The following is a 27858-nucleotide window of genomic DNA, read 5'->3' as shown; positions in this document are numbered from 1 at the left end:
ATTGCTGATACAGATACCTGGCCCCACTGGCCTCACCTTTCTTCTCTTGGTGCTTGGGCCCACTTAGACTCCATCTAGTTCTGGTCTAGCAGGATACCAGGGATGCCCATCCTTAGGGCAAATCCTGGCTGCCTTGACCAGCACCCCCTTCTGTGCTCATCCTTGTGGTAGGGCTCCCACTCTCATTCAGCATCCTTCTCCATCCCGGCTCCTCTGGACCTGGGGCTCACAGGCACAAGCCCTAGAGATGCTGCCCCCTTCCATCCCCAGGCATCTGTCCGAGGGGTAAGGGAGAGGATGGGTTCAGACCAGAACGTGCCAAGTCATGCTAGTGATGCCAAAGATGCAGTGGCTGGGTGTATGTGCTCATGCCCGTTGGCTCCCGTCCTGCCCTCTCAGCGGCTGGACTTGTGTTTGTTAAGGAGTACATTTGTGTTGGATTCCTGAACCTGCAAACCAAGAGGTCTTCTTGTCAATGCCCCCACCCTGACATGGCAGATGCCCCCTTACTCCCCTCCTTCAGCTCAAGAGCTGTTCATCCAGGCCTGGCAGGAAGTCCTTCACGTCTAACTCTAGCCTGCCGAGTCTGCTCTCCGACTGTGGGAGCTCAGGCCGTGGACCTTCACAAGGTTCCCAGTCTGATAGTGTGGGAAGCAGAAAGAAACTAAATAATGTGGAAGTGTGACTTTTTCTCCATAGAATCTTCCTCCCTCAGGAGGCTGCTCCTCTTATGCACCCTAGACAGGACCTGGGGGTCCTATGCCCCCAGTGGGCCTGAGTATCTGCCACTAAGCAGGAACTGAACCGCTCAAGTCTCACTAAGAAAGGGTAGGTTTGACGGTGCTGAAGACCAAGATGGCTCAGTGGTTGGAGCCCTAGGAGAGGGGCGGGGCCTCCCGAAGAAGGAAAAGTTGGAACCTAACCAGATTGGCGGTGACTGCTGGGGTGCTTGGGAGTCTTGGGGGCGGACCAGATCTTGGAATAGACAGAGACCTTGACTAATGGGGTTGAGGCTGAGCTGGGTGGCGTGGCGAGCTGAGTACCCATTGGGTGGGAGAGGGAAGCTGCACCTTTTCCCTGTTGACGAGCGCAGTGATCAAGTCTTGCTGGCAAGTCATCTCACGGGTGGCTATGGAGAACCCGCTCCCCCTCGACGGGCTCCACGACAAGTGCCTGTGCATCAGCTCCTCCTCCTGTTCCTGGTTGAAGCGGATGGAGCGTACTTCGTCCACTATCCTGAGGGCGGAGAGGTGAGTGCGTTCCGAGGGAGAGGGTTGGAAGGCTGCCCTCCCATCTTTTCCCTGGTGTCCAGCCCCCTTCGCCCTCTCCCTTTACTCTGAGAGAGACCCAGGCCGAGGCTTAAGGCTCTTGTGAGATGCGAGGAACCGGGAGGTCTGGATTCCAGTTCCCTCACCGACAGGCTGGGGAAACCTGGACAATTCACTTAACCTCTCTGGGCCCCAGGGTCCGCATGATAAAATGGTGAGGGCGTGGGCTTCCCTGGTGGCGCAGTGGTTGAGAGTCCGCCTGCCGATGCAGGGGACGCGGGTTCGTGCCCCGGTCCGGGAAGATCCCACATGCCGCGGAGCGGCTGGGCCCATGAGCCATGCCGCTGAACCTGCGCGTTCGGAGCCTGTGCTCCGCAACGGGAGGCCGCAACAGTGAGAGGCCCGCGTACCGCAAAGGAAAAAAATGGTGAGGGCGTGAGGCCAGAAGAATCTGAGGCTCCACTCAACCCTGACTCACGAGACTCGAGGGTACCCCCAGTACCCGCCCTACGTGTTGAGCTCATCTCGGATCTCCTTGTACTGCATCAGGTTCTCCTGTATTGCCTCGAGCACCAAGCAGAAGTTGTCGAATGTGTTTTCTGAGAGGTTCGTCGGGAGGCCCCCCATAAACGGCTCCTGGGGGACGCCAGATGTCTCCAAACGGGCGACCACACAGTGCACCAGCGGCAGCTCGTTATTCCCATTTCCCTCCTCGCTGCCTGTCTGGGGAGGGGGAAATGGAGAGGGAAGGACAGCTCAGCCGGCACCCCCTCCCCTTGCCCCTTCCTGCTTGGCTTCAGGGAGGATGAGTCTCAGGACACCAGAGTTCTAATGCCCCTTGTTTCAGCTCTAACCAATCTTAGGCTCTCTCCTTTGCTGTGGGAGCTTAACTTGAAATGCGCGAGCCCATCCCTCACCTTTTTGGAAATTCTCACCCCTTTTCAAAACCTAGTGCTTCCCCCACCATTTCACTCCTGATAAATCCTACCCAGCAAACTTCTGAAACCCTATCTACTCTCAAGTCACACAGCCCACAGCCCCTCAACACTTTAAGCAATACTCCACCCTACACTCTCCAGCCTTTCGGAAGCTCTACCCCTGAATGAATAACACTATAGCTAATATTTATTGAGTTCTTAGTATGTGCCAAGTATTGTTCGTTTACCCATGAAATTATCATAATAGCCCTATGAAGTACTATAATTATTTTCATTTTACAGGAGAAGAAATTGAGGCTTAGATTGGTTAAACGCCCTAAGGTCCTCAGCTGCTTAGGTTTTAGTTGCCATAGAACAAGACACCTAGGAACTCCACACTCCTCAGAAGCCCCCGTTGGTGAGTTGGCCGTGGGCAATGCTGCCTCCGCACCTCAGGCTTGGCTTTCTTCAGGCCCTCGAGTGTGCGCGCGCACAAACACACATGCTCAATTCGGCACTCATGTACACTCTGCCTCACCCCCCTCTGCCCTCCCCATCTCACTCACCTCACTGAAGGCTATTTGATGCTGTTGCCCCTGTTCGCCTGCCTTTATCATTTGCTCCAGATTGGTGGTGACCACGACGACCAACAGGTTGATGCCAATGAAGGCACTGACGGTGATGAAGATGGCAAAGTAGATGGCGCCCCCAATCTCCACTGCGTACTCCCTTGTCTCCATCCTGGAGATGGCAGTCAGGGGCCCTATCACCTCCCTGGCCCTTTGGGCCTCAGTTTCCTCATCTATGAGATGGGGAAATTATCTCAAGGCCCACTGGGACTTCCGCTGCCTCACTGCTGCTGTGGAGCTCTAATGCCTTACTCCTAATTGTTCCCGCAGCTGCTCTTTACTGAGCGCCAGCTGTACTGCCAGACAGTGGGCGGTCCCCAAGCCAGCCCTGTAAGGTGGGGATTTGTACGTCAGCATTATCGAGTTTAATCTATTGGTTATATTCTCTAGTCGTGTCGTTCTTATTATAAAAAGTCATTCAAGCTCATTATAGAAAGATCAGAAGGAAAATATACAGGAAAAAAAATCCCACCCACTGTTAATACCTATTATAAATCTCCCATAAAATATTTTCCCAAATAATAGTTTTCTCTCTCTTGCTATGCGTGTGTGTGCACACAGTGCCAGTCTCTACTAATTCTCACAGCAATCCATGACATGGTTGATAATGTATTATAATCCCCAGTTGACAGATGAGGAAACGGAGGCTCAGACGGCTGCGTGGCTAGTGCAGTGGAGCAGACTCAGAACCCCAGGCCACCTTTAATGCACACTCCATGATTTTTCTACTGCCTACATCATAATGGGTAATGAGTGCAGAAGCCCCTTTACCAACTGGGCTTCTGCTCTCACACAAAGGAGATAAAAAGAAAATCAGGCAGGGGGACCCACTCCCTGGAGGGGACTGGAAACAAATAGAGTTTAGGCGTAATGGGAAAGAGGTAAAGAACAGAACCCAGGCAGCCATCTGTGGCCAATAATGACCCTGGGCAGTGGGTGTCAGAATGAATAAATGAGACCCTAAGTTCTCAGGAGTCCAGGCAGTTTGGTGGGCTCCAGTGTGGGCTGGGAGGCTGCCTTGGAACGCTAGATGCAACCACAGACCTGCTCCCTTGCCCAAGGCCTAGCTGCCCAGCTGCTGAGCATAATGGGAGAAATCTCCCTGAATAGCCTGCAGTGGGACCCTGAATGGGTGGAGTTTCATTGGGACGACTCTTCAAGTAGACTACAAACCCACAGCCCTCAGCTCCAGGGAGTCTGCTTTTCTCCAGTTTAAAGCCCCAGGCATCCCCCTCCTGCTGAGCCATCCTCATCCCAAGCCCTGGAGCCGCACTCCCACCCAAGAGCCTGTCTCCCTCCCCAGTCAGTTTTTTGCCCCTGGGAGCCCAGCCCCTCCCTGCCTAGCTTGCCTGGACTGGGCCCCACCCACCTCCCCTGGAAGCCCCATGGGCACTCACTGAAAGTTACTGTAGATGTCCACCCAGCCATCCTGGGTGATGCAGATGAAGAGGGTATACAGGGCAACCTGCATGTTCTGGAAATGCATGGGCACGAATGCACCGAAGAGAGTGACCCCGAATACTGAGAACACCTGCCAGAGAGACCAGAGACCCGCCCGGACTTCATCAGAGGGCCTTAGGGACAGGCCATGCAAATGAGCTGCCAGGGGAGTCACAGGGCTTCAGGCCCATAGCCTCTCCTCTTCTCCAGACACCCTGTATCCCCAGGGACCTAGGGGCCTGTTCAGGGAAGGGGAGTAGCCGGGGGCAGGGGAGGGCACTGACCAGCATGAAGAAGAGGATGAGCGCCATGATGTTGGCCATGTCGGGCACTGACTGCAGGATGACACGGATGATCCGGGCCAGGGGCTCCACTGCCATGCACAGGTGCACCAGACGAAGTGCCCTGTGGCAGAGCCTCTCAGGGGTGCCCCTCGGCCCTTCCCAGACCCCTCCTCCTCACCATCCCCCCACCAGCCCAGAAAGGCAGAGCTGATCCCCACCTGGTAACAACCCCTTCCTCTCTTTCCCAGGGTCCAGACAGGTCCCTCCTTTTCTCAGAGTTCCCAGCTTACCTGAGGGTGTAGGTGATAGAGATGGCACTGAGTTCATTAACGAAGAACCCCAGGAGCAAGATAAAGACGATAAGGAAGTTGAGGATGTTCCAGCCGTCCTGGGGGGTGGGCCAGCCCCAGCAGGGTCTGTCAGGCCCAGCCCATGGGTTCATCCTGGGTCTGCCCTCCGTACACCCCAAGGATGGGGGACTCAGTGGTCCTCTCAAAGCAGGGCCAGTCATCTGCCATCCACTGCTGTTACTCATCCTGCTGTCGCCCCAAACACGCCACAAAACATGCATGCGCTCGCTGTCTCATACATGTGTCAATAGCCAAGTGCAGTGTCTGAAGCACACAGTGGAGTCGCTCATATATACACAGCCAGTTCCTAAGCTACTGCGCTGCTGACAATGGCCTTGCCCTGCAGTTAGGTGACCTGAGAGTGTTTGGATGCTCCAGCTTTGTATGACACACACTACAATTAATAATAAAATGAAAATAAGTACTGATTAAAACATTAAGGAACAGTGCTTCAATAGCCAGGTCAGAGGTGAACTAACTCTCACTGCAGAAGAAAGGCACATTTTGCAAGCCCTTTGTCCAATATGGCACAAACTCTTTTAGAATGGGGATGGAGGAAGGAAGCTCGTGTGTATGATAGATTTGAGCACAACCACTACAGAGGAGAATTTGCTCTAATAAACAATCCGCATTTACCTTTGACCAGTGATCCCACTTCTCGAAATCCGACCCACACAAACTCTAGTACAAGTACAAAATGGCATTCGTAGAAGGCTGAAAATAACCCAAGTGTTCAGCAGTTGGGACACTGGTTGAATAAACTACTGCACATTCAGTGGAGTATAGGATAATGAGGAAGGTCTCCATGTACTGATACAGAAAGATCCACTAAGCGACAAAAAGGAAAGTGCAGAGCAGTGTTTACAGTATGCTACTGTTAGGAAAGGGAAGACTAAAAGTATGTACATATTTGCTTATGATTGCAAAATAAACACTAGGAGGATAAACAAGAGATTATAAATAACGAAGATTATCTGAAGAGGGTGGGGGTGAGGGAAAGGGAAGAAGGGTCAGGAGTGGGAACAAGAATTCTGTGTGTGCCTTTCAGTACAGTCTTTGTTTTTTTTTTTTAATTGTAGTATAGTAGCTTTACAGTATTGTGTTGGTTTCTGCTGTACAGCAAAGTGAATCAGCCACACGTACACATATATCCCCTCTTCCTCGGATTTCCTTCACATTTAGGTCACCACAGAGCACCGAGTAGAGTTCCCTGTGCCATACAGTCTGTTCTCATTAGTTATCTGTTTTATACATAGTAGTATATATATATGTCAATCCCAATCTCCCAATCCATCCCACCACCCCCCTTCCCCCCTTGGTATCCATTCGTTCTCTACGTCCGTGTCTCTATTTCTGCTTTGCAAATAAGTTCATTTATACCATTTTTCTAGATTCCACATATATGTGTTAATATATGATATTTGTTTTTTTCTTTCTTACTTCATCCTATATGACAGTCTCTCAATACAGTTTTGACCAATATGTAGCTGCATTAAGAGAACTTTTTTTTGTTTTTAATTTTATTTATTTATTTATGGCTGTGTTGGGTCTTTGTTTCTGTGCGAGGGCTTTCTCTAGTTGTGGCAAGCGGGGGCCACTCTTCATCGCGGTGCGCGGGCCTCTATCGCGGCCTCTTTTGTTGTGGAGCACAAGCTCCAGACGCGCAGGCTCAGTAGTTGTGGCTCACGGGCCTAGTTGCTCCGCGGCATGTGGGATCTTCCCAGACCAGGGCTCGAACCCATGTCCCCTGCATTGGCAGGCAGACTCTCAACCACTGCGCCACCAGGGAAGCCCTATGTAGCTGCATTAAATATTCAAAAAGAAAATGATTTTTAATGGAGAAAAAGTTCTTAAATTTATTAGGCAGTCCAATAAACACAAGCCCTCCTTGTGTTTCACATTCAAAGTGTCGGTGCCTAAACGTACACAAGGAGACACAAGTCTGCCTGTCTACAGATCCATCCCTCTATCCATTCAGTATTAAGCTCCTACTATATGCCACACCTCAAATCATATCCTGAAGATACAGGATTTCGCCCTGCTTGGCTCACAGACTATTTTGAGGGAGGTGAATAGACAGTAATTTTTTTTTTTGCGGTACGCGGGCCTCTCACTGTTGTGGCGCCTCCCATTGCGGAGCACAGGCTCTGGACACGCAGGCCCAGCCGCCATGGCTCACGGGCCCAGCCGCTCCGCGGCATGTGGGATCTTCCCGGACCGGGGCACAAACCCCTGTCCCCTGCATCGGCAGGTGGACTCTCAACCACTGCGCCACCAGGGAAGCCCCAAACAGTAAGTTTTAACTCCAGGTGAGAGGTGAGTATAAAGCATTAGGGAGACAGAGCAACAACTAACCTAGCCTGGGAGAGACAGGAAGACATCCTGGAAGAGAAAACATCTGCAAGAGTCTTGAGCTGTAAGTAGGAGGAAAGCAAGTGAGTAAGTGGCAAAGAGATTTTATAGACTAGGGGTCAGCATGGGCATGAGGTGAGAAACAGCAGTGTGTATGTGTGTGTGTGTGTGTGCATGCACTTGAAAGTGTGTGTTGGGGAATGCCACCACAAGCAGCTTGATGTAGCTGGAATACCCAAGGGTAAAGCCAGGAGTGATGAGGCTGCAAAAGCAAGCAGGAGCCACATCACAGAAGGCCTTAAGCACAGTGAGGCATTTAGCCCTGATCCTATAAACAACAGGGAGCCACTGGAGTAGTTTAAGGGTACTTTGTCTTGGGCCTTCAGAAAATTACTTTGATGGCAGGTGGGGTACACAGGAAGCCATAGCAACATCCTGGTGAGAGAAGACAAGGTAAGAGCTAGAACAGGGATAGCAGAGGTGCAGAGGCAGCAAGAAATCTGAGAAATATTTAGGTGGTGAAATAGTAATTAATAGGCTATGGAGGTAAGGAGAGGGAGGAGCCACACAAGGGCCACAGAAAAGGGGGCACTAGGGTCAAAACTCTGGGGATCCCCACGTGCCTGGGTAATATTTGAGATATTAACTTGCAGACTTTCCTCCCTCCCCTGCATTCTCCCTTTCCATCTACCCATTCAACGGGGAGCAGTCCTTGTACACTGGGACCAGGGGAGGGGCTGGGGGTAGGGAAGGAGACAGCAGAGGGCCTCTAACAAGCCCTGGCTTTTGGCCCTGGGAGGCTAGCCCCAGATGAAGGTTAGGGTTTGGGACATTAGTTCTCAGCCATTAGTTCTGGAGGGTGGTTTTGCCTTCCAGAGGACATCTGGCAATGTCTGGGGACATCCTTAATTGTCATAGGTAGGAGGGTGCTAATGGCATCTAATGGGTAGAGGCCAGGAATGCTGCTAAACAATGCACAGGACAGTCCCCCGACAACAAAGAATTATCCAGGCCAACATGTCAACTGTGCCGAGGCTGAGAAATCTTGCCCTTGAGAGGACAAGCAGAGTGGCTTGGAAGAACAGAAGATTCTCAGGCTTGCTCCAGTTCTCTTGTGCTAATGAAACGGAGCTTAGCTTTGAAAGTGCAGGCCCCTTGAAAGTGCAGGCCTTCCTAACTGCTGCTAAAAGTGAGACAGGCTGGGACCTGGGACCCTTGGCTGCAGTGCCTGCACCTGATACAAGACTCCTGGAGCAACAAAATACAAAGAAACTATAAGGGACTAAAAATAACTGCAGGCATGAGCAGCTGGGGCAAATTATGGACAAAAAGATACAAAAGGTCCAAATGCCACTTCTGAAGAGCAGGGAGCAAAGGCAGGGGGTTGGAATCAAAAGCAGGGTACTGTGCATGCCCCTTGCACACATCACCAAAGAGGTGGGCAAACCACCCAAACCACAAGCTCATCCCCCCTCTGAAGAGAGTGGGCAAGGGAACTTGTTACTTGTTCTTTCTCCCACCTGCTACAGCAGGGGCCCCAATAAAGCCTTGCCTCAATTTTGTGTCTGGCCTCTGATCAGTTTCTATTAATTAAGGAGGCCAAGAACCCTGGCCGGTAGCAAAAGAAATCTCACATCTACAGGAAGGAAGAAATGTTCTCTCTCATGCAACAGATGTCTGCCTGTAACCTAGAGCTAGTTCTGAAAAAGTGGTGCATTGAAATGTTCACAAAAAGCATGGTACCTATTCTCCTCTCCAGTGTGGAGACATGTAAATATGCACCATCCTATTCTATTTTCTGTTAATAAACATCCTCCCAATTGTTGTTTTCACAAAGCATTCTTTAAGACATCTGGGGCTTCCCTGGTGGCACAGTGGTTAAGAATCCGCCTGCCAATGCAGGGGACACGGGTTCGAGCCCTGGTCCGGGAAGATCCCACATGCCGCAGAGCAATGAAGCCTGTTCACCACAACTACTGAGCCTGTGCTCTAGAGCCTGTGCTCTAGAGCCCGTGCTCTGCAACAAGAGGAGCCACCGCAATGAGAAGCCTGTGCACCGCAACGAAGAGTAGCCCCTGCTCGCAGCAACTAGGGAAAGCCCGTGTGCAGCAACGAAGACCCAACACAGCCAATAAATAAATAAATAAATGTATTAAAAAAGAAAAAAGATCTGGACTTCAGAAATATTGTTCTAGGTTCTACATTCTGTGTTCTATGAAGTGACACCTCTAACCCCTGGAAAGCTTGTAATTCTAATTGGTTTTCCTGGTAAAGGTATTTAAATGATGATTCCTTTTTATGAAAGGTATAAAAATCTGATAGGTGTTTCTTTTTAAAGCCTCTTCTTGCACATGCCCAAAGGCAAGATAAATCCCTTGACTCCAGAAATCCCTTAATTCTATAAGTCCTATTGAAACAAATTATTGAGTCTTTGTCTCATTTTAAGTAATGTTAAGATCTGTTCCCACCCAGACAGCTTTTTGATACCCTCCAGAAGAGGGGTAGGCAAACTATAGCCCAAGGGCCAAATTGACCAGCAGCCCCTCTTTTTAAAGACCCTCAGGTTTAGAATGGTTTATATATATATATATATATATTTTTTTTTTTTTTTTTGGTTTTATGTTTTGTGACATGTGAAAATTACATAAAGTTCAAATTTTCGTATTCACAAATAAAACTGGTTTGGAACATAGCCATGCTCATTTGTCTATGTACTGTCTATGGCTGCTTTTGTGCTCTCACAGCAGAAGTGAGTGTTTGCAACAGAGACTGTATGGTCCACAAATCTTAAAATATTTATCTGGCCCTTGTGAAAATTAATAAAGGGAAACCTCACTACAACAGAATTGGGAGGCCAAAAGGGGGAGCTCTCACGCAGAGATGTAATTGACTAGATGTCAATTACAGGAAGAATTGTCAATTACAGACTTGAACAGAAAAATCCCAAAGGGGAAAGAATCATCAATTACAGGCCCCAACAGGAAAAGATGTACATTGCATCTCCTGCAAGAAATCAACTATTCCAGCAACTCAGCCAATGAGAGACCATCATCACCCTGAACTCTCACTTTTCACCAGTAGATTTTGGTTCAAAACAACCCTTCCCAACTTCCTCCTTTTTCTCTGTAAAATAACGTTCCTCTCCATTGTTTGTTGGACTAGTCTATGGCTTTTGCTGTAGTTTGCTAGTCCTGATTTGCGATTCCTCTGCTATTCCCAGATAAACCCTTTTTTGCTGGTAAAATAACTTTTATTTTTAAGGTCAACACCCTTTACAGAAAATCTTTACTGACCCCTGTTCTTGAATCCTGTAAATTAAGGTGGATACTCTCAACTGTATTTCTCTGATAAGGAAACCAAGGTTTGCCCAAGATTGCAGAACTAGGGAAGGCTGGGTCAGGAACTGGAACCCCGGGAGGCTGCACTTCTAGTACAAGTTACTTTCTGCCACATCACAGACATCTCAGAAGTAGTTAGTTTCTCCTTCTGCATGAGCACACATGCACACACATGCACACACACCCCTCACCCTGTGCACCTTGCAGGGCCAGGTGCACAGGGATGGGGATGGGGATGGGGTGGGGTGCTGTCCCTAAGGAGGAATAGATGTGATGGCAGGGAGGGCCCAGGATCTCACCTTCCAGAAAATCCAGAAGCCATTTAACCAGCCGAGGAGAAGTTCACAGATAAGGATAGTCAGCACAATGTCATCTATGGTACAGAACAACTCATAGTGTTTCTACATGGAAGATAGAGAAAAGGAAGGGCAGAGAGGTGAGTAGGGGGTGGCAAGAGCAGGGAGAGAGCATGTCTTCAGGGGAGGGGAAGCCCAGATTCTTACTGCTCTTCATCCTCAGCATCTTTGTAGCTCCCTTTAGAGCACCCCTTCCATGTACGTGCTAGGCACCCTGCTAAGACCACAAATGTATTATTTCATGTTACCATCACCATCGTCCTATGAAATAGGTTTAATTTCCATCTTGCACTTGATGGGAACCTCAGAGAGGTGCCCAAGGTCAGACAGTTAATGATAAAGACTGTTGTCTGACTACAAACCCTTGTTCTTAACCTCTAGAGTAGGAAAAGGGAGGTGGAGAAAGGCAGAACAGACTCCAGGATTGGGAGGAAAAGACCTGGCCCTTGAGATGGAGGACACCAAGCCCCATCCTTGCTTCTCTGATTGTCCCAACCACTCCTGCTGCTCCAGCTCCCAAATCCCCCCAGCCAGGCCTGACCAAACTCCTGGGTATCCCCCTACTCACGGGTCCAAGACATGTTCCTGGGTGGATGGATTGATGGATGGATCCATGACTTTGAGTTCTGTTTAAAACCCAACTCATGTTCACGCAATCTCCTGTTAAGCTGTGACTCTGCTATAGTTTGGGACATGAACAGCTCCCAGCCCCCAACTCCACCCTGGCAGTTACCAAAGTCACCTGGACTCCTCCCTTTCCTCACCTCCATGACCCACAGACTCAGTGCTTCAAGCCTCTTGCTCCCCACACCTTGCCACCAACTCCATCCACCAGCCAATGCGAGGCTGGGCAGAGTTTCTTCTTTTTTTTTTTTTTTTGGCCACACCACGCAGCATGCGGGATCTTAGTTCCCTGACCAGGGATCGAACCCAGGCCCCCTGCAGTGGAAGCGTGGAGTCCTAACCACTGGATCACCAGGGAATTCTCTGGGCAGAGCTTCTGAAACTCAGATGGGAGCTAAAGTTTATGGGCTTCCAGCCTGTTCCAAATTCCCAAAGGGCATCATGGGCCAGGGACATCTGCCTACAAAAAGGAAGGGCTTTCTTTCCCTTCATCTTTCCCTTCAGCTCTACCCCACTGGTCACTGGTGGCAATAGGCTCTCCTTACTATTTATTCAAAGAGCTTCCTAAACAGTCCCCCTGCCTTCTCCAAGTCATGCACATCTGTGGCTAAATCAGAGTTGCCTTCTCCACCCACAAAGCTTCCATGGCCCCCTATGGCCTGCAGGGTGAGGTTCAAAACCAGTCTGGCATTCACAAGTCTCTAGGATTTGACCTTCATGGCCACATATCCTATACCAGGGATTTTAGCATTTTTGACTGGGACTCAAATATATTTTACATTTTACACCATAATGCTTTCTCTCCCTCTCCCTCCTCCCCTCCCTCCCTCTCCCCCACTACAATTTCTACTTCATTCTTTTTCATTTTATTTCATTCTACTTCAAAATGCTGCTATCTACACTCTGAACTCATTTCATGAGCCATTGATGGGTTTTGATCTGCCCTGTAGTCTATGCATTCTGCAAACCTTGGCAATTGGGTTTCTGCCTCCACCACATCACAGGCAGCTTGTGTCAAGGTCACAAGAGCTAAACAAGGGATGCTTCAGAGTCCTTTCCTTGCCTTGTCTCCCAGCCACATCTAACCCTGTGCCTGCTCCCTTGGTAATGCGCTCTCCTGGGGTTTCTCCCACTCCTCTGGCCACTCCTCCTCTATTTTCTGCCCTCTACTTGGAGGCTCTCCTGAGAGCTCTGTCTTGGTCCTCTTCTCACTCAGCACTCTCTCCAGGCAACCTCATCCATTCCTTGAGCTTCGGCAACCATCCACCTAGATGCCAGTCTCTCATGTTGCCATACTTTAAAACCTGGCTTTCCTGGATAAACAACAAGTCCTACTGTATAGCACAGGGAACTATACAATATCCTATGATAAACCACAGTCAATATCCTATGATAAACCACAATGGAAAAGAATATTAAAAAAGAATGTATAGGGCTTCCCTGGTGGCGCAGTGGTTGGGAGTCCGCCTGCCGATGCAGGGGACGCAGGTTCGTGCCCCGGTCCGGGAAGATCCCACATGCCGCGGAGCGGCTGGGTCCGTGAGCCATGGCCGCTGGGCCTGCGCGTCCGAAGCCTGTGCTCCGCAGCGGGAGAGGCCACAGCAGTGAGACGCCCGCGTACCGCAAAAAAAAAAAAAAGAATGTATATATATATATATATATATATATATATATATATGTATAACTGAATCACTTTGCTGTACAGCAGAAATTAACTCAACGTTGTTAATCAACTATACTTCAATTAAAAAAATAAAAGTAAAGTAAAATAAACATTGGCTTTCCAATGACATAGGATAAAACCCATCCTCTTTAACAAGACCCTGTGTGATCTGGCTGCTGACCACCCCTCTGAACTCATCAGTCACCATACTGGACATTTTAAAAATACTGCTTTTCAATAGCACAATTCATGTATGTGGTAGATTCCTTGTAAGAAATGAAAACGTCAAGGGTAAGACCCAAGCCATAGCAAACTTCAAGTTGGACACACAGAACTCACTTCCATGCTGTTTGTTCTGCCCAAGACACTCTTCTCCACCTCTCTCTGCCTGGCCAACTCCTATTCATTCTTTGCTCCCTGCTTAAATGTCCTTTTCTCCAGGAAGCCTTCCCTGGCCCCCAGATTAGGGTCAATGCCTCCTTTGAGCTTCCACATACTCTGTGACACCCAGGCATTTGGAATGATATGTCTGTCTATCCGAGACAGAACTGGGTCTGTTGTGTCCATACCTGGCACTGAGTGCAGTATCTGGTACAGAGTGATTCTTAGTGGCTATTGATTAAAATGGGATACCCTTCCCCACAAGGCACCCATTTGCCTGCCTCTGCTCACACCATTTTTCTCTTGTCCTTCCTCTGCAAATCCAATGCCTTTCTCAAAGCTGGGTCCCCCCCACCACGAAGTCTTCCTTGATCTTTAAGAAAGTCAGCACTGACAGGCCCTTGAAGAGCATCCAATCCAACCATCATGAACGGATGAGGAGCCTGAGGCCCCGAGAGGGAAGTGACTTGCCCAGGCCCCTGTTAGATCAGTGGGGTCAGAGGTCAGGCTGGAGTCCCACCTGGCCAAGAACGGAGTTGGTGCGGAGAGCAATGGTGATGGCGTTGACCACCAGGAGCACGGCCAGCAGCAGCTGGAAGGCCGGGTGTCGGAGCAGCTTCTTGACATACATGCGAGTGATGAACTCCTGCATGTCCCAGGCATCCTGGGAGAGGGCGGGGGACCTTGCTTCAGGCAGGTGTCACCGTAGGAGGCCTCTGCCTGGAAGTTTGCTCTCAGTGAATAGGGACCCTTGGGGGCCACTCTTGGGAAAGAAGTTGCCTGAGAAGGGATCATGGAACAGGGGCCTCAATGTAGAGGTCACTACCGAAATGGCCACTAAAAGCGGGTCACTGCTGGGTGGTCTTTGTAGGGGTCATTGTAAGGGAGACTCTTTTGGGGTCTCTGCTGGGGAGTGGCTGTCATTATATAGGGGCTCCTGTAGGGGCACAGCCGGGTGGTTACTAACATACCATGGCGGGGGTGGTCACTGCAGGGATCACAGCTGGGACATTTAGAAGGCAGAAGGGGCAGAGGTATCCTGAGGGCCGGTTGCCCCATAGACACAGCTGCACAAGGGTCACTGTGGGGGTGAGGATTGCTGCGGGCCCCCCAACAGGCTGCAGGCCCGGCCTCGGCCTTACCTTACTGCTAGTGATATCTCGGCGGTTGATGAGCACTTGCTCCTCTGGCCGGAGGTAGGGCTCGTGAGCGGCCTTCGGCAAGGGTGAGGAGAGGGCCCATCAGTGCAGCCACTGCCCCTCCGGACTCAGTATGGTCCTTCAGTGCCCCGTCTCGCCCCAGGATGCCCAGCTTGGGCAGTGCAGTCAGGCAGGTACCACCTACCATGCGGTTCAAAGGCTTGATATAGGTGGTGTCGGTCCAGTGCTGCCACCAGGTCCTCTGGTTATGCGCCATAGTTGCTCAGTGTCCCTCCCACTCCTCAAAGAAACTTCATTCCAAGCTGTCCTGCCCCCCTTCGTGGTGATATCATAGAGGCCTCTGTGACCTCCACCTGTCCGCATTCCACCAAGGAATTCTCACACCAAGAGAAGCTCTTCCCACTGACTCCCCTCAGTATGCCACAGAGGAGGCCACGGACACCAAGGGGCTGGGTGGGGTCAGAGGTCAGAGGCTGATAAGAGCAGGTCAGGTCTCCTGTGCAGCCTGGATGGAGACACAGGGGCGGGTCCCTGCTCTGTATCTAGGAGCTGGAGGTGGGACTGGGCTAAGGAGAGAAGAGGAGAAAGGTGTTTCGTTCTGTGGTCCTCCTCCTAGCAGACCTCAGCCTGCAACCCTGCCCACCAGCTACCCCATCCCGCCACTCCAGTCTCCAGGGCTGCCCCCCTGGCCGCCTTTCCAGGGAAGGTACGTTTCCCCAGCTGTAGAGTGAAAGGCTGGTCTCTTATTTTTCACCTTTCGCCCCTGGAGATGGGGCAGGAGAGCACTCCGGTCTCTGAAGGGCTGGGGAGAGACGGGCATGGGTAGAAGTCCCCACCACCCTGGAAGGCATGGGGCTTCAGGTACAGAGCCCAGGCTGGTGGGCCACACAGTGGGTTAGTTACCAAAAGCGCTCACCCCACCTCTGACAGCTTTTCATCCCAGTCCCCTCCGGGAAACAGATTCCAGATCCTAATACAGAAGTCAAAGGCACATGGAGATTTCTGTTAAAGAAATTGACTTTATTTAGTTGAAAAGCATCTCCTGGGTAAAGTGAAGAACGCCCATACAGACTGGCTTGGCGAACAGAAGTGCCCCGGGGCCAAGGGGGCAGGTCTGTGACCCCACAGAGCACAGGGTAGGAGAGAGTTCTTTCGGCCCCGCCTCTTGCTCCTTCCTTGGCACAAAGCTCACTTCACTTCACCCCACTCCAGGGGAGGGAGGAGCAGAAATGGCAGCAGCTCAGGCAGAGGCAGTCAGCTTGGGACAGAACCATGGACAAGCACTACTTCCAAACTGGAACAGAATGCAGGGATGCTCTGTCCTAGATGTGTCAGAGGTGGTCCTCAAGGCCAGAGGTCAGGAACTAGGGTACTGGCCAGTTAGAAGTCAGGAGGTCAGAGGTCACTCTCTGGGGTCAGGGGGCAGGGGCAGGAGGGCTCCCCAGGCTGAGAGGGTGGGGGGTGGGAAGACGGTTCCCTGGAGTCAGAGTTCTGGACTTGGGAGCTGCCCTCGGCCCGCTCCACTCCGCAGGCCCCCAGGCCCTCTGAGTAGAGCTCCTGGTTCTGCTCCTTCCACCTGCGGAATTTCTCCCCAGTGAGCTCGGGGTCGCCTAGCACCTCCTCCAGGGCCTGCAGCTCCTGCAGCTTTGCCTGGAATAGGTGTAGGGGTTAGGGCCATGATCACCCGGGGAGCGAGCAGAGCCTGGGTCCAGAGCTAGCTCTGGAGTCCAGTGGCCTAGAACCCAGCACCTGGCCCGGTCCGGCCCCGCCCCCATCCTCAAATCGAGAGCCTGGTTCCAGGAACCTAGAACTCGGCCCAGTCCACAGCAGAGCCCAGGGCTGAGGGCCAGGAACCGAGCCGAAAGCCCCGAGCCCAGCCCTTAATGGTGCCCTGCGCCCGCCGACCTTGAGCGTGCTCTGCAGCGCCCGCACGCGGTGCACTCGCTCATTCAGCTGGGGGTCTCGGTTGCGCCGCATGAAAGAGCTCCGCCATTGCTCGTGAGTGAGGGGCTGCGGCCTGCCCAGGAAGGACACGCCACCCAGCCTCAGCCCCCGTACCATTCCTTCCAGGGCCCCTTCGCTGCTGTCTGTGAGAGGGGAAGCAGGGTGAGCGTGTGCCTGCCCCCGGCCCTGGCCCTCCATCTCGGCTCCCAGCACCCCCGCGCCCCCGGCTTGGCTTGGCACCTGTCGGAGAGCCGAAGGAGGTCCGTGGGCTGCCCTGCGTGAGGGCGGCCACAGGTGATGTGTCTCCGTGGAGGGAACTCCCAGCTTGGGCCGGGCTGGGCTGGGGGCAGGGTGGAAGGAGAGGAGGGTATCAGTCTGAGTTCCATGCCCTGCTCTTCACCCCGCGTCAGCTCCCACTCACCGAGGCTGAGCAGGATCCAGCCTCATCGTCGGGATCTTCCGCTTCCGTCTCACTGTAGCAGTCTGGGGTGGACAAGAGTGGCCGGGGAACCCACTCAGCTTCACAGGGTTTGGGCAGGCCAGGAGGTGGGCTCGGGGGAATTGAGCTCCCAGCCCCCATCCCAGGGAAGGCAGAGGCTCAGGGAGAGACCCAGCCCTGTGAGGCACCCACCTTCCTCTCGGGGCAAGGGGGCACGGCCTGGAGACCGGTACTTGGAAATGCAGGTAATGAGATGGCGCACCCACCTGTGGAGGGGCAAATGGGTCTCAGGGAGTTTCCACTTACTGTATGCCAGAGGCTTTCGCCTATATCATCTTCTAATTTAATCCTCAGAGCAACTCTGAGAGATAGGAATTCCTACTAGTCCGTTTTAGAGAAGATGAAACTGAGGCTTAGAGGAGTGGGTGTCTTGATGAGCCCTATCAGAGAGCTGGGCTCTGAATCCAGGCTCCTGAGCCCAGGCCCCCGGGCACGCCCATGCAAGCTGTGGAGGTGAAGGGGGTGGCACTCACATGCTTAGGTCCGTCAGGGTGTCAGCAGCGAAGATGAAGGGTTTGTACACGTTATGGGTGAGCTGGAACACACTGCCAGGGAGCAGAGGGGCCTCACTCACCTGGGGGTGCCCATCCAGAACACAGAGAGGCTGGACGGGGCATCCCAGCTACCTGCCGCCCCCACCCACCCCTCCTGTCACCTACCTCTCCCTTTCTCTCCCCACCCCCAGCCTGTCACACCTCAGGACTTAACTATTTTTTCTTCTGATCTTGTCCACTTTCCAGACTGTAGTTGGAGACATTGATGAGGCCCTCAGCCTTCTCATCCTGGGGAGATCATAGTGTGAGGGTCAGCTTGAAGCCCCAATACCCTCAAGGCCCAGTCAGGCTCCTGAGGGCGGGGGAGGGGAGAGGGCATTTCCTGGGCTCTCTAACCGCTCATCTCTCAGTGCCCAGAGCTCAGGGCAGGAAGCTGGGGTGGGGTCAGGAGGTGTGACCAAGGGGTGCCTCTGAACCTGGCAAGGGGAGCCAAAGATATCCAGAGAAACAGCCAAGGAAGAGGAGCCCCTTCCTGCATTTGCTCCATCACAGACACAGACAAAGCTGCTTTGCTCCTTTCCTTGCCTGGTTTTCTTTCTCCTTCCCATCTGACTAACCCTCAGGCATTGATTTTTCAGGAAGCCTTCACCACTCTTCAGGTGGACTGGCCACCTTTGCTGGGTTCCCACCCACCACTGGCTCTTCTGCCATCATAGTATGTGTTCCCATATTGTCCCTGAGTGTGTATTCATCCCTCTCCCCACCGGCCTGAGTAACGGAAACGGCCCAATTCTTCCCTGTGTCCCAGGGCCCAGCCCACAGCTGGGTGTACAGCAGGCACCTTGAATGTTAGTTGAATGAATAAACAATTGCTCGAACGGCCCATAACTAGGATGAACAGATTAACAGAAGAGGAAGGAAAGGCGGGTGGAATCAAAGAGATTCTACCCGGCCTATGATACATTTTCCAGACCGCTTTTATACACACATCTGCTCAGTTCTCTCTGAAGACTGTCCCCGTTTTACACATAGGAACACTGGGGCACACCTGCGACCACAGGTGGGAGTGGACCGTGGAGGAGGGACAAGAGCCGAGGCCCTGAGGTGACTCACTTGCTTATCTGTGTGTGTATGGGGTCTCACCTGGGGCTGGCGGTACCAGTAGAGCGTGTGTCCCTTGAGCACAAACCAGCAGCGGCGCCAGCGCGGGCCCATGAAGCCCCCGGGCACCTTGCGTAGCAGGAGCCAGCCGTCACAGTCAGGCCGGCCCAGCTCCCGGCAGGACACCCGCCGGCGGCTCAGCTGTGTCGCCACGCCTGCAGCAGCACAGCGCGGCTGGTCAGTGAGGGGCTGGCGGGGCGTCCCGGACCCCCAACCTGCTCCCTTGCCCCCCACGAGCACCCCCAGCTGGTATTTCTGAACCCGTGCTCTGGGCTCAGAATGTGATACGTGTCACTTCTGACGTGGGGATGACTCTTCCCATTTCAGAGACAGGGAATCTGAAGATCAGAGGACGAGCTGTTTGTCCGAAGTCACAGAGCTGGCGAGAGGCCCAGGCTGGGAGCATAGGTCTGTCTGACCCCAGAAACAGAGCTGTTTCCAGGAGAGGCTGTGTGTGAAGTGTGTGTTGGTAGGGGTGGGGGGCGTCTGGCTCAGCACTGTAAAGACTTCTAAGAGCTCCTCATATCAGGGCATCACCCCCCTCCCCCGTCAGGTGCATTTCATACCTTTTGATTTCTTGCGACCAGGGACAGGACTCTGAAAGGACCACAGGAGGTTAGAGAAGCATATGGGTACAAAGCCACACACCCCTCCTTGCTAAGCCCCAGAGCTTACCTTGTCAGGGTGTTCTGGGGGCTCTGGAGCGTCTGCTACCCCACCTAGGAGTGTGGCTGAGGGTGCAGGGGGACTGGGCAGGGGCTCCGGGTCAAGGGAGGTCGAGGCTGTCAGGGAGAGAGGAGAGAGAGGGAGGGTCCCTGAGCTCAGACCCGGGCCCAGTGGTAGGGTGGGGGTGTAAGAGTCCAGGGTCAGGCAGCCCACATGCCTTGTCCAGGGCATCTGCCGACTGGTGGGGCTTTGAAATTACCTGTCCAGGCAGCAGGGCTGGGTCCTGGACTTGGGTTTGAAGTCAGGTCGGAGGCGAAGACATCTTCCGATGGGGCCCTGGAGAGATCAGGGAGAGATGAGGTGAGCCATGGCCCACCTGCCAAGACCTACCCGGGGCCAAGACCTACCCGGGCCCGAGCCTGTCACCTGGGAGACGGCAGGGCCGAAGCCAGCGATGGGCTCACTGGGCGTGGGGGGCCTGGGGCCTGAGGAGGGGTCTGAGGAATAATTAGAAACAGGTGATGGAGCTGGCAACAGACAGGGGTCTGAAAGCAGACTGGGGGCAGGGGTGGGCGGCAGGTACCTGTGAGGGTGTCTCCGGCACTGGGACCTTCTTCAGCACTAAGCTGACCCCGTCTGGCTCCCGGAGCAGCTCCCTCACCACGTTTTTATGGGGCCAGCCCACCTGGGGGACAGGGCAGAGGGCAGGGCAGGGATGCTGGGCGGGACTGAACTGGGCAGGAGGCTCTGAGGCAACCCGACAGCCCTTGGTCTCAGAGCACTCCCTCAGCCTCCCGCTCAGCCTCACCTCGTCCTCCTCCAGGAAGCCTCCACGAGCCTCTCTGACCGGTGTGAGCTGGCTGGCCTCACAGAAGGCAGCTCCCACAGCCCTGGTCTCCCCAGGGGAACCTCCCCACCCACCGACCTGAGTTCTACTCAGGACCCCCTTCCTCCCACCGCGCTCCTCCCCCCACTCACCACCACTTGCTCATTGATCTGGACAATCTCGTCTCCAGGCAGGATCTGCAGCCGGGAATCAGTGGGGACCTGGTGGGCGGTGGGATTCAGAGGGTGCACCCTCATGGGGCCGGAAGCGGGCCTGGCTGGCAGGTTGGAGGGCCACGGGGGTGGGCGGCTGAGAAGGGTGTAGGAGCCTCACCTGGGTGCCCACTCGAGACACAAAGTGCAGGCAGTTGCTGGTGGTGTAGATCTCCAGGCCCTGCAGGGCAGAGGCTGCAGTCACTAAGGGTGTGGGGACCGCCGGACCAGGACGCCTGCTAGGCACCAGGACTCACAGGTGAGTGGAATGGGGGAGAGAGCTGGCCTCAGCTTGGCACCGCTCGACTTGCCACGTGACTTTGGGCTCACCGCTGCACCTCTCTGGGCTCTGCCTCCTCCTCCCCTAAGGGCTGAGGGGAGCAGGTTGCAGACTTCTGAGGTATGAGATTCTCAGCAACTTTCCTGAAGAATCTCATACCTCAGGGACAGGAGCGGGACAGGGCAGGGCTGGGGCCTCTGGTTTTCCCAACTGGTCAAAGATTAAAGCAAAAAAGTTCATGTCCTCTCCCCTCTCCCCTAGGTCCGTGTCCCAGGGCTGGGATGTGTCACCTGAGACCACACCAGCTGCAGCCCCTCAGGACCGGAGAAGGGGCTGAACGACGGTGAGACCCCAGGGAAGTGCCCTGGGCCTTTAACATCTGTACAAAAATTCCCTGGAAGTCCAGTGGTTAAGATTCTACGCTTGCACTGCAGGGGGCGCAAGTTTGATCCCTGGTGGGGGAACTAAGATCCCACATGCCACGCGGTTTGGCCAAAAAAAGAAAAAAATGGGGCCTTCCAGCTGTGACAGTACAGGATTCTGTGGGATCCTAGAACCAGATTTCAGGGCCCAGACAAGGCTGCTGAGGGGTCAGGGGTGAGAGTTGAGAGGTGAGGGCTCACCGAAGGATCGTCCAGCGGGACGTGCTGTAGCACGGCCTTCTGCTCCAGCAGCTCCTCTGGGCTGCAGCTCAGGATGTTGTGGCAGATCCCGGCCACGTGGCTGCTCTGGCGGATGGAGAGCAGGACGGCTAGCCTGAGCCCCGTCCCACCCCATCCCCACACCCCACTCACTCCCCAGACTCACAATCCTCAGGACTTTGCTCTCCTTCTCAGCCGCTGGACAGTCCTGGAAGCAGAGTGAGAGAGCAGGGGCCTGCCCTGAGCAGGGCGCACTGCCTTCGCCTGAGGGCAGGGGGATTCCCTGCAGTCCCTCCCGGCGTCCCGTACCCTGGCCCCCTGCCCAGAACTACATGGCCTTAGAGCTTTCGCCCCAAGGTCTCATCCCCCTGATGTCAGGCCCCCAGAAGTCACCACACATGCCCTCCCCCGCTCCACCCCCTCCTGAGAATCAGACTTCCTGTGCTGCCCTCGCCAGTTAGGAGCTCCCACGCCCCCATCACCCCCAACCCAGTGGCCGGGCCTCCTCCCTTTCTGCCCTTGCCTCTTCCGGCTCTCACACCTGATCCTGTGCTGATTCACAAGTTATAAAAAGCTCTAGCCTGACTTGGTCTCTACAGCCTGGGCCAAGCCTGGCCTCTGGTTCTCCTACCTCCTGCAAGGCCTGGCCCAGCTCCCCGCACAATTCCCCAATCTCCTGGCAGGATGAGAAGTCATTTAATTGGGAGAAGAGGTACCTGGCAGAGGGAAGGATGGAGCAGTGGTTAGGGAACTGAGCTTAACAGTCAAGCCACTGAACCACCCTGCGCCGGCTACACATCTGAGACTCTGATGGGTTTTGATTTGGGGTAAAGGAGATGACTGATACATCTAAAGACCTTAGTCAAGTGCCTAATAAATGCCAGGCCCTGTTCTAGGCACTGGGGAGACAACATTAAACATCTAATTACATCAATAATGATTTAACTTCTACTGCTGTGAAGTGTAGGGAGCTCTGAGAGTGTGTAACAGGAAAGGCTTCCCTGAGGAGGTGACATTAGAGCTGGGACCTATGGGACAAGCAGCGGCCAGTGAAGGGGGTAGAGAGCTCTTTATATATAATGCTGTTGATGTGACTGTCATGATTACAAGCAGGAGGTGGGGTGGGAACCCAGGCAACCCAGTGCCCCTACACAGACCAATTAACCTCTTTGCCCAGTTCCATTATATCTGAACAAGAGCAAAGCCCTATTTTTCTCTCCCAGGTCCCAGAGGAAGCCAAGGATGAGAAGGGTCCCCTCACCAGTTACTCAGACCCTAGGAGGAGACCGAAGTACCTGTTGAGCCAGAAGAGGAGGGAACGGGCCTCATGCACCAGCTCCATGGCCGCGCTGAGGACATCTGCAGGAGGCTCAGCACAGCCCCCCAAGCGACCTTGGACTAAGCTCTGGAATGCCCGGATCCCCTCCAGCAGCCCCTCTGTCAGGCTCTGCAGGTTCTCTGACTGTAGCCCGGAGCTCTGTACCACAGAAGGGCAGGTTAATTCCTGGCAGCGGCCAGCCCCCCATCAGCACCCCAAGGTGGGCGGAAGCTGCAGCCAGTGTGGCCGCCATTCACTCACCAAGGCCCGGAGCTGTTCCACCCCTTCCAGGATGAGCTCCTGGTGGCCCAGAGGCCACACAGTTAGAGCTTCCAGGCTTCGGGGGCAGAGCTGGAGCAGGTACTTGCCAGGCAGCTCCCAGTCCTCAAAGTGATAGTCCTCCAGGGAATCATCGAGGCCTGGTGGAAGAACGAGGGTCAGCGTGGGGGAGCCAGGGGGTGTCAAGGCCTTTCTGGTCAGTGCAAAAGTCCTTCTCCTAATGACCCTGAGACCCAGGCAGTGTTCTGCCCTGCCCATTTCACAAATAAGCCTACTGAGTTGAGAAGTAGGGTCATATAGGGCAGTGGTTCTCAAAGGATGGTCCCCAGACCAGCAGCCGCAGCCTCACTGGAAAACTTGTTAGAAATACAAATTCTGGGAAATCCCTGGTGGTCCAGTGGTTAGGACTCAGTGTTTTCACAGCTGTGGCCCGGGTTCAATTCCTGGTTGGGGAACTAAGATCCCACAAGCCGTGTGGCATGGCCAAAAAGAAAAAAAAGAGAAATAGCCAAAACATGGAAACAACCTAAGTGCCCACTGACAGATGAATGGATAAAGAAAATGCCACACACACACACACACACACACACGGGAATATTATTCAGGCATAAAGAAGGAAATCTTGCCATTTGCAGCAACATGGATGGACCTTGAGGGCATTATGCTAAGAGAAATAAATCAGAGAAAGACGAATACTGTATTATCTCACTTACATGTGGAATCCCAAACACCCAAATTCATAGACACAGAGAACAGACTGATGATTGCCAGAGGCAGGGTAGGAGGGGGTAGGGGAAATGGGTGAAGGTGGTCCAAAGGTACAAACTTCTATTTATAAGTCAGTTTGGGGGATGTAATGTACAGCATGGTGACTATGGTTAGGATTCTGGGCTTTCACTGCCATGGCCCCGGCTCAAGGCTCAATCCCTGGTCCGGGAACGAAGATCCCGCAAGCCACACGGCATGGCCAAAAAAACAAAAACAAACAAATTCTCACATCTGCTGAATCAGAACTCAGGGGCAGGGCCCAGCAATTTGCATTCTAACAAATCCTCCGGGTGTTCTCATGCTGCCGAAGTCATGCTTGATGGGGCTTTGGAGTCAGGGAGACCTGAGTGACAGCGACTGAGCTTAATTAATTACTCCGTGCCTCAGTTTCCTCACCTATAAAATGGGGAAAATAAAAACGCCTACCTTCTAATCATGTGTAGTAAATGACATGACACATGTCAAGCACTTGGCCAGCTGCCTTGGTTCATGGTAGACAGTAACAGCCTCCGTATTATTATCGCCAGACTCTTTACCGTGATCCCCAAGGCCCTGTATGATCCGGCCACCACCTGCCTCTACAGTCATCTCTTGGCGCACAGCCCCTCAAACTCAACACTTCAGATCCAGAGCACTAACTCCCTGAAGCTCTTGGAATGCTGTCTTGCCTCAGGGTCCTCAGATGTGCTCTTCCTTCTGCCTGGAGTGCTCTTCCAGCTCCTTCACGTCCTTTTTCATCATCTTACTCCTTCCAGAAAGCCTTCCACAACTCCCCAGGCTGGGTTGGGGGCCTCTGCTGCTCTCACTGCCCCTTGCACCTCCACAAACCCCTGCATCAAAGCACTAACCTCTCCTACTTGATCACGAGCTCTTCAAGGACTGGACCTTAAACAAGTGTTCATCTGTAATTCCAGCCCAGGCCTCTTACAAGGTAGACACTCACAAGTAAGAAAAATATCTAGTGAATGCTTACTATGTGTTAGGAAAAATTTAACACATTTAATCCTCACCGAATCTAGAAAGCAGAGATACTGTTACCCTCATTTTACAGGTGGGAAAACATACAAATAGAGGTTAACAGTTAGCTTTACTCACTCTTTGAAGGAACCCCTGCCATTCCATGCCAGGGTCTTTTGTAATCAATAGCTCTCCCTCATTCCCTGTGTGACATTAAGAGCACTTGACTAGGAGTTCGTGAACCTGTGGCTCCGTGGCTCTGGGGCCTCGAGCACCTCCCTTCCTGTGCACACAGCAAATGTGCTGTGCTGCCTCCCTCCCAACAGACCCTGATGTGGAACTGCACGTGCCAGGCCCTCAACCTGATTGTCTTATTTGGTTCACTTCATGAGATCAGAGTTGCCTTTCCCATTTTATGGATAGGGAAACTGAGACTTGTGGTCACAGAACCGGTGAGTGGAGGGGCTGGGCCTGGAACTCAGTCTAGGAGTCTGATGCCAGCCCTGCATCCCTGCTTTCACCGGGGCTGGTCACCCTGAGCCTGCCCTCAGTGGACTCCGGCAGCCCCCTCCACTCTGGCTCCTCCCTGTAGGAGGAGTGTCCTGACTCACCTCCCGGCTCCCAGCTGCAGGTCAGAAGGTCTTCACTTCTCTGAGTCGGCTGACAGTCTGGGACCTTTCCCACCCAACTGGGCTCATCCCCACTGGAGGCCTAGGGAGGGGCTGTGCCGACCCCTCCAGTCAGGCCGGGGCTTCTGCTCTCACTGCGAGCTTCGGGGTGGGGGGAAGGGAAAAGACACCCCACCGGCCCTATTCCAAAGCCTCAGCAAATCACTTCCTGGCTCAGTGTGTAGTTTTCGGCTTCTGAAAAATACGTTTAATAAGAGCCCACTGCGCCCTGGGGCAGAGGGAAGATGAAGGAGATACAGTGGGGGTGGGCAGCTGGGGAGACACCGTCTGTGTTCCTTACACAACCACTGCCTCCCCATTGCCACCCTGGAGGCTTCTTGGGCTTCTGGGGGGATGGGAGACCCCCTCTGGGTCCTCGGGGGGGCCCCCCCCGGGGTCACGTCCATAATCCTTCTGCCAGGTTCACGGCAGACACTCTGTAAATACTTGTTGACTGACTAACCAACTGACAAACTCGGCAGGTCCTTTGTCCTTTTCCTCTCCCCGTCCCAGTACCTCTCAAGCCCGACACTGCCCCAGCCCCACCCACCTCTCAGCCAAGCCGCCACCTTCCCGGGGGTCCAGGTCGCTACTGGCTCCATGGCCAAGTTCGGCTTCTCGGATCCGCACCCGCTCCGTGCTCCGTCTCGCCCGCGCAGGAATTTCCGCTCCCAGAGCTCTGACCTGGGGAGAGGCTGGGCTGGGCTGGGGGCGGAGCCACTAGCATACCTGGGCCCACAAAGCTGGCTAGGTGAGGTGTTGTGACAGCCATTGGCCTACTGCCTGTCCACCTCCTGCCCTGCCCTTCAGGCATCCTAGGGCAGCTGGGCTGCCAGACCTGGGGGTGGTGCCACTGATGTGTGACCCAGGGGACCTCAGAGCTGGCCTGGGATCTCCGCCCAAAACTGGCCTCAAATGGCAGGGTGCGACCCTGACCTTCAAGGCTCCTCAAAAAGGGGCCAAAAAGTGAGCAGTGAGCACGGCAGCAAAGCGCAGAGGTTAGGAAGCCAGAGCCTGGGTGCAAATCTTGACTTGGCAGCTTGTTAGTTGTGTGACCAAGGGCTAAGCTTGCCCACCAGGCATCACTTTCCCTGTCTGTAAAATGGATATAATAGTTCCTACTTCAGAGGGCTGCTATGCAGAGTACCTGTGTTAACAGCTCTACAACCTTTAGAACTGGTTTTTAGCCCCCTCTTTTTTTGCACCGTGGACCCTTTTGGCAATCTGGTGGAAACCCTGGACAGTTTCTTAGAATGAGGCTTTTGAATCTACTTTTTTTTTTTTTTTTTTTTTTTTTTGCGGTACGCGGGCCTCTCACTGTTGTGGCCTCTCCCGTTGCGGAGCACAGGCTCCGGACGCGCAGGCTCAGCGGCCATGGCTCACGGGCCCAGCCACTCTGCGGCATGTGGGATCTTCCCCGACCGGGGCACGAACCCATGTCCTCTGCATCGGCAGGCGGACTCTCAACCACTGCGCCACCAGGGAAGCCCTTAGAATGAGGCTTTTGAAAGCATAAAGCAAAATGCTGAAGATTACAAGGAGGACAGTTATTATCAAAATATATTAAGAACCACAAATTTATGATATAGTAACATGCATTTATCAGCATTAAATAACAAGACTGGCAAATTAAATTCCCTTTCTAATGATCGGCATGGTGTTACTCAGCGTGAATAACACCGAACTGTGGAGGTGGTCTCTGACGCACCGCCTTGCACTTATTGATCAGCAAACACCTACAGATAGGGGATGCAAGAGAGTAACAAATAAGCTGGGTGACCAATGTGAGAGCAGATGGATTCACCATTTGGTCACTGACCCTCTACTGGGCACCATCAATGGCAGCTATGCTGCAGGAATGTCTGGAACAGTGTGATTTAGCAGTGGGTTAATAACTGTCACCATTTTGAGATTGTTATGAGCGTAAGTGATACTTTGGGATACTTGTGAGAACTACAATTTGATATGAAAATATCTGTGATTTCTACTGGTGACAAAGCCACAGATACTGCTAATATTTCAATCCATAAAGAAGGAAATGGTAAATTTTAGTTAGAGGTTAGTGAAAATAAATACACAATTTTTTTTGCCATGCAAGTTTATAGGCCCCCTGAGTTGGGAAGCCCAGGTTAAGAGTTTCCTCTAGAGCAATGTCTGACACAGACTACGTAACTGCAGTTACCATCATCATCATCCCAGGCCAGGGGACTCCCAGGACTTTGGAATCAGGCAGAATCAGTTCCACTTGTTTGAGATGAACATACACACTGTTATGTATAAAATAGATAACCAGCGAGGACCTACTATATAGCACAGGGAACTATGCTCAATATTTTGTGCTAATCTATAAGGAAAAAGAATTTGAATATATACGCGAGAATAT

General features: G+C 53.0%; 2 protein-coding genes across 3 annotated transcripts; both read right to left on the bottom strand.

Annotated features, from left to right (window-relative positions):
- Positions 1-395: 395 nt before the first annotated feature.
- On the bottom strand, positions 396-15018 carry CATSPER4 (cation channel sperm associated 4). The gene is made up of 11 exons (XM_065896336.1): positions 14926-15018; positions 14745-14816; positions 14123-14266; positions 10878-10979; positions 4829-4926; positions 4539-4659; positions 4212-4345; positions 2752-2926; positions 1780-1991; positions 1071-1236; positions 396-449 (listed from the first exon to the last, which is right to left on the bottom strand). The coding sequence occupies exons 1-11, from the start codon at positions 15016-15018 to the stop codon at positions 396-398; spliced, it is 1371 nt and encodes a 456-aa protein (XP_065752408.1).
- A 1139-nt stretch (positions 15019-16157) lies between these two features.
- CNKSR1 (connector enhancer of kinase suppressor of Ras 1) lies at positions 16158-26077 on the bottom strand. Of its 2 annotated transcripts, none has more exons than XM_065885492.1 (21): positions 26026-26077; positions 23065-23222; positions 22781-22962; positions 22117-22201; positions 21652-21693; positions 21468-21572; positions 20686-20745; positions 20484-20573; positions 20110-20211; positions 19953-20023; positions 19786-19862; positions 19536-19642; positions 19427-19457; positions 18843-19015; positions 17914-17987; positions 17679-17750; positions 17338-17411; positions 17128-17189; positions 16947-17046; positions 16668-16849; positions 16158-16412 (listed from the first exon to the last, which is right to left on the bottom strand). In XM_065885492.1, the coding sequence occupies exons 1-21, from the start codon at positions 26075-26077 to the stop codon at positions 16158-16160; spliced, it is 2154 nt and encodes a 717-aa protein (XP_065741564.1). The 2 variants fall into 2 exon arrangements, with proteins under 2 accessions (XP_065741564.1, XP_065741571.1); XM_065885499.1 differs by having other exon boundaries at positions 20505-20573.
- Between the last annotated feature and the right edge of the window lie 1781 nt (positions 26078-27858).

The sequence above is a fragment of the Phocoena phocoena genome, chromosome 1, assembly GCF_963924675.1.
Source record: "Phocoena phocoena chromosome 1, mPhoPho1.1, whole genome shotgun sequence".
Classification (NCBI taxonomy): Eukaryota; Metazoa; Chordata; class Mammalia; order Artiodactyla; family Phocoenidae; genus Phocoena; species Phocoena phocoena.
This window is presented reverse-complemented; position numbering and strand designations above follow the sequence as displayed.